We start from the raw sequence: 16,629 nt of genomic DNA on the forward strand, positions 1-16,629 counted from the left end.
GGGTTAATTCAGTTTTGTTGAATGGCATAAAAAAATTGTTGTTTCCCTTCTTTCTCTTCTTTCTTCCTCTCTCTCTTTCTCGACAAACTCTGTCTCTCTCTTTCTCAACTCTCTTTGTTAACTCTTTCTTGTTGTGAATCTGAGTTGTAGAACTAAATTAGATGTAGAAATTTGTCATAAAAAAAATAACAAATATTTTGAGAGAGAAAGAAGAAGGAAAGGAGACTTTTTCAATATATGAATTTTTGAGAGAGAAATTTGAGGGAGAGATCACATAAAAAAATAGGTTTGACTTATAGAAAGAAGTATATATATGGTTAAATTATCCGGTTAGGTTAAAATTAAAGAATCTGTACGCATTCGGTTAAGTTCAGCTATTTGTTTGGTTAAATTATCGGTGAAATTAAGATAATATAATATTAATGGTTGATTGCATCACAAAGTCAACCACTAATAGTCTACAGAGAAGTCTACTTAAGCAAACCCTAAATCAAATAATTTTAGCCTAATCAACTTTTCCTTGTTTAATTTGACTCGTTTATATGTAAATTTATTTTATTTCAATACAGGAAATCTATGTGGTTATTCTTTGATCAATAAGTTTCTCAAATTATTTTTTATAATTTTTTAATTAAAATTTAAACTATAATTAAGGAGTAGACGTCTTTTTATGTCTTCTTTTTGACGTCAATTTGTAATCCACCTTAAGAAATCTGTTGCAGACCTCCTCGGATTACATCTGTCATTTTGGCTTCTGTTTTTTGTTTATTCGTAAGGGAGTCAACTGTAATTTCAGTATTCATAGTGATTATGTTTCTCAAATAACGAATATAGGGTCTACTTTTGCATTCAACACCAAATAAAGGTATACAAAATGCAATTGCTGCAAAAGTAAAAGGGTATATTGAATCTAATATTTTGAATGATTTGAGTTTGATGATTGTATGATAGTTTTCATAATTATTGTAAAATTCCTTTGATCCTGCTTTAAACCATAAGATTAAAAATTATGTACTTTTAAGTTGAAAATCATCTAAATTTCTTATAAAATTTTAAATAACATAGGAGGTATATTTTCAAATCACTGTTTCAATAAAATTGTATTCACTGAAGTTTTAAAAATTCATGATTGAATAACTTAGGATTTTACACTAACTCACTGAAAATGTATGATAGATATTAGTAATATTCACTGAAATTATAACCTAGATCGCAGAAAAAGAATTGGTTAGGAAGGTAATACGATTATACGAAGCATTCTGAAAAAGAATTGGCCTTGACTTTGTTTTTTTTTCTTTTTTTCTTTTTTTTTTTTAAATTGGGTTCTTTTTGATTTTATTATAAATTAGAGTAGATAAACTCAGAATTTTTGGATTTTTATTTCTAATTGAATATTGTATTTAGAAACACCGAATATTCATAATAACAGTAATGAATATAATTTTATAATCTATATAATGAAAATAAATTTTATCATCATAGCCTCCAAGTAACAGTTGCGTTTATTGTATATTTCGTAACATATTTTATGTTCGATTCTTTTAATAGAAAAATTCTTCAGTTGTATCCTTTACAAAGTTGTCAATGTAAAGCTGTGTTTATTCAAATGCTCACATATATATGTTTGTGTTTATTTAAATGCTCAAGATGACAAGATCCAAGGACCATGCAGAAAAGAACATATATTTTAAAGCTGTAGCATATTCATTTTTTCGTCCAAGAAATATCCATTTATATCATATTTTAAAATAAAGCAGATGTATATTTATTTAGAAAATTGCTTTCTAAATCTAGTATTTTTCTAAATAATTAAATTACATAATATTACAACCCTTGAATTTTTTTTTGTACACCCGCCTATAATTTATGTAAATTATCTTGAACAAATGATCTTGTATTAATAGTTTAGGGAAAACAACATCGACTATATAAGATCAATGAAGATTAATAACAAGCTGCGTCAAATACCCAAAAGATGGTATGACGTGAACCTTTAAAAAGTAAAAATAAAAATGAAACTAGCTCGTTGTCCGAAATGAAGCAACATGATACATATAATTCTTCGTTAACATGAAAAGAAAAATGAAAGTGGCCCGTTGACATTCCACAAACGTTCTCGCACGTCTCTCACACTATCGTGTAGACATGCTTCCACGATTTAGTTGGAAAGAGTCCAGAAGGACACGGAAAAAGGAATAGTACAGCTGCACTTTGCTATAAAAACCCATGCGCCCATTCATTACAACACAAACCAAAACAAGAGAAACTAACCAACAAAGGCGTTGGTAAAGAAAACTATAATCACAATGCGATCTTCTTCTAAGATGGGGCCTTCAGCCAATCTCATTTGCGCTCTAGGAGTTATCATCATGGCAACAACGGTTGCTGCATATGAGCCATACACGTATAGTTCTCCACCACCACCATATTCTTCCCCATCTCCTAAGGTAGAATACGAGTCTTCCCCACCACCATACGTTTCTCTACCACCACTACCATCTATCTCTCCATCACCTAAGGTTGAATACAACTCTCCTCCTCCACCATATGTCTACAGTTCTCCACCACCACCACCATACTACTCACCATCCCCCAAGATTGAGTACAAGTCTCCTCCCCCACCGTATGTTTACAGTTCTCCACCACCACCATACTACTCACCATCCCCCAAGATTGAGTACAAGTCTCCTCCCCCACCGTATGTTTACAGTTCTCCACCACCACCATACTACTCACGCTCTCCTAAGGTAGACTATAAGTCTCCCCCACCACCGTATGTTTACAGTTCCCCACCACCACCTTATTATTCGCCTTCCCCTAAAGTTGAGTACAAATCTCCTCCCCCACCATATGTTTACAGTTCCCCGCCACCACCATACTACTCACCATCTCCTAAAGTAGACTACAAATCTCCTCCACCACCGTATGTTTACAGTTCTCCACCACCACCATACTACACACCTGCCCCTAAGGTAGACTACAAGTCTCCACCACCACCATATGTCGACAGTTCTCCACCACCACCATACTACTCACCAAGCCCTAAGGTAGACTACAAGTCTCCACCACCACCATATGTCGACAGTTCTCCACCACCACCATACGATTCCCCATCCCCTAAGGTTGTATACAAATCTCCTCCACCACCGTATGTTTACAGTTCTCCACCACCACCATCCTACTCACCAAGCCCTAAGGTAGACTACAAGTCTCCACCACCACCATATGTCGACAGTTCTCCACCACCACCATACGATTCCCCATCCCCTAAGGTTGTATACAAATCTCCTCCACCACCGTATGTTTACAGTTCTCCACCACCACCATCCTACTCACCAAGCCCTAAGGTAGACTACAAGTCTCCACCACCACCATATGTCGACAGTTCTCCACCACCACCATACGATTCCCCATCCCCTAAGGTTGTATACAAATCTCCTCCACCACCGTATGTTTACAGTTCTCCACCACCACCATCCTACTCACCAAGCCCTAAGGTAGACTACAAGTCTCCACCACCACCATATGTCGACAGTTCTCCACCACCACCATACGATTCCCCATCCCCTAAGGTTGTATACAAATCTCCTCCACCACCGTATGTTTACAGTTCTCCACCACCACCATCCTACTCACCAAGCCCTAAGGTAGACTACAAGTCTCCACCACCACCATATGTCGACAGTTCTCCACCACCACCATACGATTCCCCATCCCCTAAGGTTGTATACAAATCTCCTCCACCACCGTATGTTTACAGTTCTCCACCACCACCATCCTACTCACCAAGCCCTAAGGTAGACTACAAGTCTCCACCACCACCATATGTCGACAGTTCTCCACCACCACCATACGATTCCCCATCCCCTAAGGTTGTATACAAATCTCCTCCACCACCGTATGTTTACAGTTCTCCACCACCACCATCCTACTCACCAAGCCCTAAGGTAGACTACAAGTCTCCACCACCACCATATGTCGACAGTTCTCCACCACCACCATACGATTCCCCATCCCCTAAGGTTGTATACAAATCTCCTCCACCACCGTATGTTTACAGTTCTCCACCACCACCATCCTACTCACCAAGCCCTAAGGTAGACTACAAGTCTCCACCACCACCATATGTCGACAGTTCTCCACCACCACCATACGATTCCCCATCCCCTAAGGTTGTATACAAATCTCCTCCACCACCGTATGTTTACAGTTCTCCACCACCACCATCCTACTCACCAAGCCCTAAGGTAGACTACAAGTCTCCACCACCACCATATGTCGACAGTTCTCCACCACCACCATACTACTCACCAGCCCCAAAGATAAACTACAAATCTCCACCACCACCATATGTTTACAGTTCCCCACCACCACCATACTACTCACCAGCCCCAAAGATAAACTACAAATCTCCACCACCACCATATGTTTACAGTTCTCCACCACCACCATACTACTCACCAAGCCCTAAGGTAGACTACAAGTCTCCACCACCACCATATGTCTACAGTTCCCCACCACCACCATATTACTCACCAACCCCTAAGGTAGACTACAAGTCTCCACCACCACCATATGTTTACAGTTCTCCACCACCACCATACTACTCGCCTTCTCCTAAGGTGTACTACAAGTCTCCTCCACCACCATATGTCTACAGTTCTCCACCACCACCATACTACTCCCCATCCCCTAAGGTTGTATACAAATCTCCTCCACCACCATATGTTTACAAGTCCCCACCACCACCATACTACTCACCAGCCCCAAAGGTAAACTACAAATCTCCACCACCGCCATATGTTTATAGTTCTCCACCACCACCATACTACTCGCCTTCTCCCAAGGTGTACTACAAGTCTCCACCACCACCATACATCTACAGTTCCCCACCACCTCCATACTACTCACCAGCCCCTAAGGTACACTACAAGTCTCCACCACCACCATACTACTCGCCTTCTCCTAAGGTGTACTACAAGTCTCCACCACATCCTCATGTATGTGTTTGTCCACCACCTCCTCCATGTTATTCTCCATCCCCTAAGGTTGTGTACAAGTCTCCTCCACCACCATATGTCTACAGTTCTCCACCACCACCATACTACTCCCCATCCCCTAAGGTTGTATACAAATCTCCTCCACCACCATATGTTTATAGTTCCCCACCACCACCATACTACTCACCAGCCCCTAAGGTAGATTACAAGTCTCCTCCACCACCATATGTTTACAGCTCTCCACCACCACCATACTACTCCCCATCCCCTAAGGTTGCATACAAATCTCCTCCACCACCATATGTTTACAGCTCCCCACCACCACCATACTACTCCCCATCCCCTAAGGTAGACTATAAGTCTCCACCACCACCATATGTCTACAGCTCCCCACCACCACCGTACTACTCACCTTCTCCTAAGGTGTACTACAAATCTCCTCCACCACCATATGTCTACAGTTCCCCACCACCGCCACCTTATTACTCTCCCTCACCAAAGGCTGAGTACAAATCCCCACCTCCTCCATCGTATTCACCTTCTCCAAAAACTGAGTATTAAACCTCATGATCCCCATCTTCGTATTACTATCATTAAAACAACAAATGCCATTCGAAACTAAGCTACTGAATTTTATTTTATTTCTTCTTTCCTTTTGTTCTTGATGCTACTTGTATCTTTTAAGTTTCTTTGGATTTGGATTAAAATTTGGCTACAAAACCTTCATATGGTTTCATGTTTTTTCTTTAATATGTGTAAAGATTGCTTGAAATCTGTATGAAGAATTCGTTCGCGAATTTGAATTTGTAGTGTGTATTCTTGACTTTATAACTTTGGATAATATAATTTATCGATCCTATCCTCGTGTATGGAATGCATACATAATTTGAATGGATAAATGGAAAGTTGAATTTCTTAATGTTAGAAGCGTTACCCCCAAATTATAGAACTCGAGGCATAATACTAACTGGAAAATCTAAAGTCAACTAGATAAATGAGAAATGTAGATATAATCGAAACATCAAGAATTAAGGAGGTTTGGTTTTCCTACCTACTCACTGACCTACATATTGCATAGACCATTAGGGCTTCTTAACATACTTGATATGTATCTCCATGGCTGAGAGTGCACCCAAGTCCAACATCATCTTCAATTACCTTTTCAGCTTTATAAATGTGGAGTGACCAAGTGTCGATCACTACAAGAAAACATTCGATTTCCTACCGCAAATTTCGAATGAAAATAGAAGGAAACAGGTGTTTCCTTGGAGGTATCTCCATGTTTTTTACGAATTTTCTTACAAAACATGTTGGAGGTAATAGCCCGAAGGAAATCAGTTTTGGTAGGCATTTTGTAGGAAAATTCTTACCAATTTCCTACAAAAAAGCTTTCGTAAGAATTTTCGTAGGAAAATAGAAATAACCTTTTTAACCATTTTCCTACCAAAATATTCGTAAAAAAATTATTCTTACCATTTTCCTACTAAATCTATATTACAATTTTTCTACCATATATTTCATTCCATTTTTCTACCAAAATATTCCTGTGAGATTCCTATGAGTTTCCTACCAAATTAATAAATAATATACAATTTTTTTTTCAGTAATAATACGAATTCCAAAATTGAATTAAAATAAAATGATCATTTATGATAAATCTGAATAATCTATATAAAATCAATTTTTTACATAACAAATAAATCTAAAATCAATTTACTTTTCATATTATTATTCTTACCTAACCATATCAACCAAACTGGTCCGGTTAGGACTACAAAGCAAACCAAAACAGAAATAAACCACACACCACCGGAGAAGCTGTCGCCTCCATGTCCTTGCCATAGATTCTTTAGTTTCTTCGCTGCAGCTAACTGGCCTCGCCACATCGGAGCCGCTTACTGGCCTCGCCACATCGGAGCCGCTTCAACCAACGAAACCAAATCTTTGATTCAAGGAGATCAAAGTTTCAGCTAAGATCAGATCGAAGTTGAACAAGTGAATCGATACTAAGGATTAGAGGATGAAGACTGTCCTTAAGCTCACGAGAGCGGCGTTCTTCGGAAACTGAATCCATGTAACATGCTGAATCCATGATCTCCTCGTCTAACCTACCGCAACCTCCATTTTTTCTCGATTTGGACGCTTCAAAGCCCTAAAAATCTAATAAGGAAGAAGAAAGACGAGAAGAGAAGAAGTCAGTCAAAGAAAAAAAATAAAGATACGAAAATTAGTAGATCTAGGTGTCAAAAGATGTGCACAGCTTCTACGATCCAGGTTTGATTTGCAGCCATACTCAGGACATTTTTGTACACTTTTTCCATCTAGTAGTCTTTCTTCTATATGTCTTTTCAGGCATTTCTTGCAGGATTTATGATTACAGAATGCAACAAAAAGCATCTTTGCCGCTTCGATATCAGATTCCAAAAAGATACTGCAAGTATTGTTTTGAGCAAGAGACATACCTTGAGTCCCACTTACAAGAACAGGGATGCTAGATGTCAATTGTTGCCTGATGCGTTGCACATCATTCATTAGCAAGGCGATGATCTCTTGCTTAGGCGTGGATCTTTCCATGAGCTAAAACATTCAAAGATTAAAAGAAAACATCAATTACAAGACATGGTGAACATTAACAGGGAAGAAAAGAGAGAAACTTACAAATTCAAAAACCCGATAATCACGGCAGAAAATTGAGATATGATTGATCCCCAAATTCACAGCTTCGGTTAGACATCACTTCAATGCTATGAGTAGCCCTGGGCATTCGGGTTTCGGGTAAAACCCGATCAGGTTCGGGTTATCGGGTATAGGACTTTAGGAACCGATAAGGTAAAACTAAAAAATTGGTTTCGGTTCGGGTCGGGTTTTCTTGGGTACGGGTCGGTTCGGGTTAGAATTCTGATACCCGGAAAAAATCGGTTCCATGTCGGTTCGGTTTATGGCTACCCGAATACACTAATTTCTACCCGATTCTACCCGAAAACCGGAAATTTGCCTTTATAAACCGAAAACCGGTTTATACCCGAGACTAAGTGACCTGCAGATTGATTCTACACAACACAAGTACTAGCAATTATTCCTGCAAATTTGACACAATACTCAATAGATAATACTAATAGAATTCAACCATGAAATCCAATATTCCAAGTCATACAAATGGGAGAAACTGCTATACTCATCATAGAGATCCTTCAAGATCATGTTGACTGAATCATAAAGATGAGTAGCTTATGCAGTATTTTCGCCATAGAGTGTATCAAAATAGAGCTTCAAATAACTCATCTTCTTCCTAGGATCAAAAACAGTAGCCATTATCAACAGTTTGTTCATTTCCATTTTATCCCCAAATAGATCCCAATACTTCCCTAACTTATCTAACATAGCTGAAGCTTTTGTCTGCAGTTTTTCCTCAACTCCAGAACTAACACTTAACGCCGTAATGGTTTTAGTAATGGTGACTATCTCATTGTATATTTTATGAGAGGCAACACTAGTTGAAGCTGAAGAAACCAATGTAGACTTGTAAATAATGATGAGAATCTGAACCAACCTCTCAACTTCATCCCAATGATCTCTAATAGGTGGTCCAATCCTTTTCTTTCCATCCACCTTTTCCTGAAAATAATCATTGTAGGGTTTATCTTCAGCCTCCATCTACTCAAATGCCAGTCTGAACTTTAGAGCTTGTTCTAACATGAGGTAAGTTGAATTCCATCTTTTCTTCACATCTAAAGGGAGGCTTCCTCTTTTGATCTTTCCTGTGTCAACTCGGAAGTAAAACGACTTGAGTCTGTTTGTTGAAGACCTCACATATTGAATACCATTCCGAATTGCAGACACACTGCTATCTATCTCTTGCATACCCTCCTTCACAATCAAATTCAGAATATGAGTAGCACATCTCAAATGCAAATATTCACCTTTCAAGACCATTGAATCATCTCTAATCTGCTTCATTGCTTCCGTGAATTTCCTCATCGCTGAACTATTAGCTGTAGCATTGTCCACAGTGATGCAAAAAACTCTCTTTATATCCCACTCAGCCAAACAATCAAGCAGAACCTTAGCAATTGTTTTACCTTTATGATCATCAACACTCTTGAATCCTATGATCATCTTCCTTAACCTCCACATAACATCAACAAAATGAGCCGTTATTACCATGTAGCTTGCTCCAGTAGTCGGAGCAACCCAAATATATGTCGTCAGTGACAATCTTTGTGACATACATCTCATATATGTCTCTTGTAGCTGTTCTCCAAGAATGAGGCATATAGAACTGAACCTTAGAGCAGAAATGTCGAAAAGCTAAACTCTCTACAAAAGACAATGGTAGTTCCCCTATAACCAACATCTCATTAACAGCCTCTCTAAAGATTGATTCAGAAACCTTACTAACAATTAAACTGCCACCAACACTATCATGAGTAAACACAGTTTGAGTTTTGTCTTGATTAGCACTCGACCATACCTTGTATGCTTTGCAGGTTTTTTTGATATGATTCTTCAGAGTGGAGGTTCCAAACTTGGTTGGATAAGCCATTTCTTTCTTACAGTAATTGCAGTTGCACTTGTCCGAATTTGCTGCTTGTCTGGTGAAGTGTTCCCAAACCCCATATCTTGTCTTCTTTATTAACTTAGAACCACTACCTCCTTCTCCTTCTTCACCCTCAGTTTTGTTATCTTTCCCCTTTCTTGTCTTTCTAGAGATAGGCGTTTGAATATCATCATCATCATCTGTTGCATCTATCATCAGATCATCATTGTTTGCTGGATTATCACAAGAAGCCATCTGCATCAACATGAAAATTACTGACATTAATACGTGGAAATAGAACAGTAGAAGTTTTAAATAAAACAGTCACAACTCACAAGGCACAAAGCGTTAAGTTAGAACTACAAGTCTAGAATAGTACAAGTTATAAGACAAAATGAAAATCAGAGACATTAATGTGTAGAACTAGAAGTCTAGAACAGCAAAGCAAAGTTTACAAGAAAACACAGTCACAAGAAAGAAAGATTTTGTGTCACAAAGTCACAAACTAATGAATCAAAGTCTCCACATTTGAGTATTTGATTTTGATTTTTGAGTTTTGAAACAAGTTAGACTACAACATCTAATTCTAATATGAGACAAAACCATACAGAATTACAGATTACAAAATCCAATACCCAGAAATCCAACATCTAATTCTAACATGATTCATAACCCAAAAATCGATATATAAAACTCCATTAAGACTAAAGTCATCAGTCATCAATGATTAGATTTGGTTTGAATCACAAATAGAAAAATGAAACACAATAAGAGACGGTGGTGGTGGAATTTACCTCCGATTGGTTTGTTGACAAGGCGGAAGGTGGAGAAGTGACCTCCGGAGATTGAATGGTTTGAGTTAGGGTTTCCAGGTTTGCGTTTCATAATATATTGACCATAGACAATTAGACATAAAGAAAAGAAAGGCAACAAAAAATTCGATAATCGAGACTAGAAGGAAACTCAATCGACAATCCTGCCTAACCCTAATTCCCCATGCTCTCATTCTCATAGGCTCATATACAGCGGTGCCGCCCAAGTTTAATAGTCGTATAGATCGGGTTATATGTTTAACGTTTCGGGTTTTTGGGTTATCCGATCGGGTATGAGATAAAAACCGAAACCGAACCGTAACCACGGGTACACATATATAGGAACCGCTGGTGTAAAACGCCTAAAACCAAACTTACCCGAAACCGGGTTTTTCGGGTCGGTTTCAGTTTGGGTGCTCGGTCCGCTTTTTTTGCCTAGGGCTAGCTATGAGCTCAGCCTCCAAAACTGTAATGAAAGAGTCATCAAGTGATTTCTTCATGTGAAACAAGCGACAACCATCTTCTTCTCTACAAATTACAACCCCAAACCCCGTCGTCTTCCCCGATATTAAACCCTTGAAATGAAGGCTGTAGGAGTAGAACTTAAATCTCCAGGTGAGAGTTTTGCGCCATCTTCTCGTGCTAGATTGCCTTCTTTCTTCATGGATTTATTGTGCATACTTTCAAATTAGTAGAAGAGGTGGCTTCGTGTGAGGATATAAGTATATAACAGAATTGTTAAAAAGTAACAAAAGTCTCTTTATATATGTAGGGATGAGGGATCGAACATCTAAACGCAAAAGGATATTAAGTTATATAATCTAAGACTAAACCTAAAGAAAATAGAAAATAAATGACGTGTCCGGAAAGTAATTAAAAGCTTCTAATCTCAATATCAAAAATTAAATTCTTAAGTTTTTTTTTTATATTTTTAAAATAATTAAATATTTTTTCAATGACGATAATCTTTAAAATTATCTCATTATCCTAATTTATAAAAAAGAAAAATTCCCTAATATATCATAAGAAATATCAGAAAATTTCCAAAACTTTTCTTTATAAATGCTTCATTAGCTTAGGCCGTAGCACATGCTACGTATAAAAGTTCAATTTTAGGTAGTATTCGTTTAAAATTAAAAATGAGCTCCCAGACCAGAATCAAAAAGACATATAGACGACGAAAGAGATGAAGAATTCATCTTCTCCGACGTCCTTTTCATCGTTACCGGAGGAGATCGTTCTCCATTGTTTGGCTCGTGTCCCAAGATACAGTCGTCCAACTCTATCCTTAGTCTCCAAGTATTTTCGATCTCTCATTGCTTCCCCTGAGCTCGAGGCCACACGATCACGCAACGGAATAACAGAAGATTACCTCTACGTTTGCTTAGACCTGAATAAGAAAAACCCTAACCCTAGCTGGTTCAAAGTTTCCCTAATCCCCAAGCAACAGAAACTGAAACCTGTCCGCTGGTTCAAAGTTTCCCTAATCCCCAAGCAACAGAAACTGAAACCTGTCCCTTCGTTTCCTCACCAACTTCCCGAATCCTCGAGTGTTGTTTCAATCGTTCGGAGATTTATATAATCGGAGGCCTCGTTAATGGACATAAAAGCAATAGAGTGTTGAGTTTTGATGGTCAATCTCGTGAATGGCGTATATTACCAAACATGCGTCTACCTCGAGAAGCTGCAGCTGCTGATGTGATCGATGGTAAAATCTACGTGATTGGAGGCTCTAGTTTAGACAATATCGAAGGTTGGGGAGAGGTTTATGATCCAAAGACCCAAACTTGGGAGCCATTATTGCCCACAACACTAAACCTCACCGCTCAAATGAGTGTGGTGCCAGGCAAATTGGTAATGGGTGGAAAGGTTTATGCCAGGGATGGTTTGAAGCTTAACTTGGATACGAAGATTTGCTTGGTAGATAACGGGTTACGTCTAATGTCAATTTCCCATCATAATATTTATTGGAATGATCCAAAGCAAGATTCAATATGGAGATGTGTTGAAGGACTTGAAGAACTCTCTGATTATACATATTTTTTTAATGATATTAATTCTGTGGGAAAGTCCTGCAATAGAAAAAGTATGACAGTGTGGTGGAAGTGGGTGGCGGTTCGCTCTCCAGATCACTGTTGTCGTAAGAAATGTAAAACGGAGATTTGGTGTGCCGAGGTTTTGTTCGAGAGACGCGGTTTAAAAGAGCTTTGGGGATCCGTTGAATGGACTAAGAAAGTGTTTACCTTTGAGGGATGTGACCCTCGTACCGGTTTCTTTTTGCATTCTATGATTATCTCACATTGATGTAAGGGTTTTTAGTATCATAGATTGATTGAGAGGGCATTTAGATTTCGTGTGAGATATTCCATGCACAGTCCATACTAGCTACTAGATGTTTTACTTTTCTAATTTCTATGCAAATATTTTTATTTGTTGAACAATATTTGATTAATTATAAACATGTAGTACTTACGATCCATATTTCAGAAAATCCAATACATTTATCAAGTTACAAAAGAAACTAAATATATTTGCAAAGTACCATGATAAAACATGTAAATTTGAAGATTATGAGTAAGAGATGCAAAAGGTGTATCAAAATAACTTGTTAAATCCAAACACATAGACTAAAGACTATAATAACCCACGTAATCAGGGACAGGGGGAGAATCATCGGATAAACCACCATCAGCATACAAATCATCCCAGCAACCTTCATGATCATCTCCATCATTATAATCAAAATCACCATCGGCAGCACGTGAGCAACCTGTAGGACAAATCACTTGACTCTTCTTCCATTCAACTCCACATCTGTAGCAAAACTGATACCCACATCTACAAAAAACCATATAAGACATTATAAAAATGTAAATATATAGTCCCAAATTATATCTTAATTGCGTTAAAGATATATATATATATATATATATATATATATATATATATATATATATACCTGCAAATCATGTGGTTGCAGCCTTGATTAAGCTCAATTAAATGTCGACATTTGACACATTGGCGCCATTTTTGGTTCTGTGCTAGAGACTTAAGCTTCAACTCATCATCAACTAGAGTGCCAGGGTGAAGTTCTTGGTACTTAGTACACGACAAATCAGAATGCGATGGTACTTTACAATCAATGCAAAAGAGTCCAGAACATTTGATACATGTTGCATCGTTCGATTGATCAGATCGAGAAACCGCGGTTTTGGACATCAACATTGAGCAGTTTAGATAGGGGCAATAGATACTCTCAGCTACGGGAATGGAATCCTCTTTCATCTTGTGTTTCCACATCTGAATCACCTTAGGTTTCAAAACCTTGCTACAGTATTGAAGACTCAGCTCTAACTTGCATTCATTATCAAGGCATGTGGGCACAGTTCCGTTTTGCAGTTTGACTTCCACAAACTGATTAATACAAGGAAAACAATAACGGTGAAGGCATTTACCGACAAAGAACATGCGATCTACCGTGGTTTCTTCCAGAGAAATGACACAAACTTCTCCCTTAACCTCCGAGGCGGTGCTGGTTTGAGAAACAATTGCCTCTCTTGCAAGATTAAAAACAAACTTGATATTGTTTCTACAAACTAGAATAGCTCTACTAGAATCAAATTTTTCTAGAAGGCGATGGACTTGTTCCAATAGTTGTTCGACAACTCTTTCCTTCTTAGGATCACATTTACCAATCATTATCTGCATTCAAAAATTAGATTCATTCTCCTTAAACCTATATATTTTGTCGACGCAGATTATAATCAAAGTCATCATCACATAACAAGATATGAACAACTGCTCTTTAAGACACTACAAGAAATCAGGTGATCGGCCACTGTAGTAATAATCACTAAATAGTCGTTGATTGAAAATTTGCGACTATTTTGCGACTATACACTGTTGTAGCTAATATTTTGTCGCTAATACAGTTGGTCGTTAATTAGTCGGTATTTAACGACTATACACTGTTGTCTGTAAATTGTGGTTACGTAGTCGTTATGTAGTAACTAAATTTAGTGACAATTTGACGACTAGTGTACGACTATATTAGTAGTTGTCGTGTAATAGTCGTTAAATATGACGACTAATTTACGACGAAGTTACGACTTTGTTACATGAATAAAATTGCAATACTAGGTTGTCGTTAAATAGTCGTCATATTTAACGACTATTTAACGACAACCTAGCGACAATGTTCTGTCTAAATGACGACTACATAACGACAACTTTGTTTTAGAAAATAATAAAATTAACTAGTTATTATTGTTTCGTAACTCTGATATTAATCCTGATTTTAATCCTGAAATTAATGAAATGGAGAACAAACATAATATACAAGTCCAAAATCTAATGAAAACACATTATATAAATAACCATAATTTTATTGAAACCAGAAAATACATTAGTCCAAAACAGAAATCAAACCAAAACCAAAGAGAGAAAGAGTTTATAACACATACAAACTGAACAAAAGAACTTGGTTCATGAGTTAAGAAAATATAGGAACCATATTGGAGTTGATCATGGTGTTGGTGAATGTTGATTGTCCTCCTCAGCTGATTGAGAGGCTATAAACTCCAAGTAGGCTGGATTTGTGTCGTGCATAAACTTTGCCATCAACGACAACTCTTTGATCTCATTCTTTTGCTCAGCCACAAGGAGAGCAGTCTCTTTTTCTCGAGCAGCAACTTCAGCATTGAGAGTCGCCTGAATTTCAATTTGTCGTTGGGCTTCCTTGAGTTGCTCTTGCAATGTAAGAAAGGCTTCAGTTTGTGATCGTTGCTTGCCCTTGCCAAGATTAGCTTTGAGGCTTCCAAGACCATAAGGAGTTCCTCGTGAATCCTTCTCAGTGCACTGTTTTTACCAAAAAGAAAAACTGTAAATAAAGAGCAAAACAAATTCATGATCGAATAGAAATGGTACTTTACCTCAAGGAAGATGGCAGTACATTCATCGGTGGTGAGCTCTCGACGGTGTGAAGTACCATCTGAAAGGCTTGAATCTGCCTCAAGCTCAGCCATCTTCTCCTGCAACTTCTGCTGATAAGCTTGATGAATTTTCTCTGCCTTGCCATCCACATAAGAACCATCCGGCTTTGTATGTGTTTTGAAAAAAACTTCACCCATACTGACCTCTCTTCCCAACTCTTCTTCCTACAATGTTACAAAATAAAGAATGGTTATGAAAGTGTTTAAAGATAGAAAGGATATAAATGTAACTAACAAATTAGAAATGACTTAACCAGATCATCTTGGATTTCTCTATATGACTTGGGTCCTGATAAGTGGATGTGAGGACCTAGACCATTACGGTCAGACAAACGACAATTGGAATAGGTTGAACTCCTTTGTTGTTGTTCTTCAGTATCCCAATTATCAACCATCTCTTGCCAGAGAGTACCTTCAATCCATGAAGGTTTAATTCGAGATGTCCTTGCATCGCTAACCATGCCCTTCATCCGACGGTTGCAGATGGTGTTGAAATGTTCTTGAACGGTTCCTGTTATCAATGGATCACAGGTGTGAGTTTTCTACATAACAAAAGAGAGAAGGAATTATGTTAGTGAAGTTAGTGAAAACAAGCAATAAACACAAGTAAAAAACATGTTACATTGTACTATTCTTACCGCAAATTTCATGAAGTATCTTTCTTTTCGATCGGGAGGCACACAAGTCCAACTATAATATGGACCATCGAATTTGTTTGTAAAAATCTTGGTAATCTTCCGAACAAGTTGACATTTTTTGTCCCGATCAAACCTCCACACATGTAAACAATGCTAGTTAGTCAGATCAGTTATAAAGCAAATAAAAAAAATAATAATCAATCAATATATGCTAAAGAGATTATATTGCATCAATTGTTTCACATACACTACTATAACGAATTGAAAGCAATAAGAATGACAAACCAATTGAAAGCGACGAGATTGACAAAAAGATTGAAAGCAAGGAGATTTACAAACAGATTGAAAGCAACGAGATTGAAACTTTCAATCAAACAAACCAATTTAAAGCAACAAAAGAATTCAATCCGCAAACTATGAGAACCAAAGACATCCTAAGTATGACAAACCAATTGCTTGCACCAAACCAAAGCAATTAAATCGAATTCTACATCAAACCAAAGCTAGAAACATTACCAAGTCGTCTTCTCCAATGGTATGAGAGAGAGAACAGTCGTAAACTTCTCACGGCCAGGCATCGTAAGCAGGACAGTTAGAGATTGCATCGTCTCATCCTGGAGTTGAGGCTCGTAGTTGTTACCTTGAGAAGAC

General features: G+C 37.8%; 2 protein-coding genes and 1 pseudogene across 2 annotated transcripts in view; 2 read left to right on the forward strand and 1 right to left on the reverse strand.

The window, feature by feature from the left end:
• On the forward strand, positions 2,255-5,857 carry LOC104790798 (extensin-2-like). The gene has a single exon (XM_010516583.1). It carries the CDS (start codon positions 2,307-2,309, stop codon positions 5,559-5,561), a length of 3,255 nt encoding a protein of 1,084 aa, XP_010514885.1. The 5' UTR covers positions 2,255-2,306; the 3' UTR covers positions 5,562-5,857.
• Positions 11,536-12,653, forward strand: LOC104698880 (annotated as a pseudogene).
• Positions 12,977-16,629, reverse strand: part of LOC104698881 (E3 ubiquitin-protein ligase HEL2-like) — a 12,353-nt gene continuing 8,700 nt past the window's right edge. Inside the window, exons 2-3 of the mRNA XM_010414269.1 lie at positions 13,309-14,051; positions 12,977-13,187 (exon numbers count right to left, since the gene is read on the reverse strand). Coding sequence (XP_010412571.1) covers positions 12,977-13,187; positions 13,309-14,051 — 954 coding nt within the window. The remainder of the gene's footprint in view (positions 13,188-13,308; positions 14,052-16,629) is intronic.

Source organism: Camelina sativa, chromosome 6, assembly GCF_000633955.1.
Source record: "Camelina sativa cultivar DH55 chromosome 6, Cs, whole genome shotgun sequence".
Classification (NCBI taxonomy): Eukaryota; Viridiplantae; Streptophyta; class Magnoliopsida; order Brassicales; family Brassicaceae; genus Camelina; species Camelina sativa.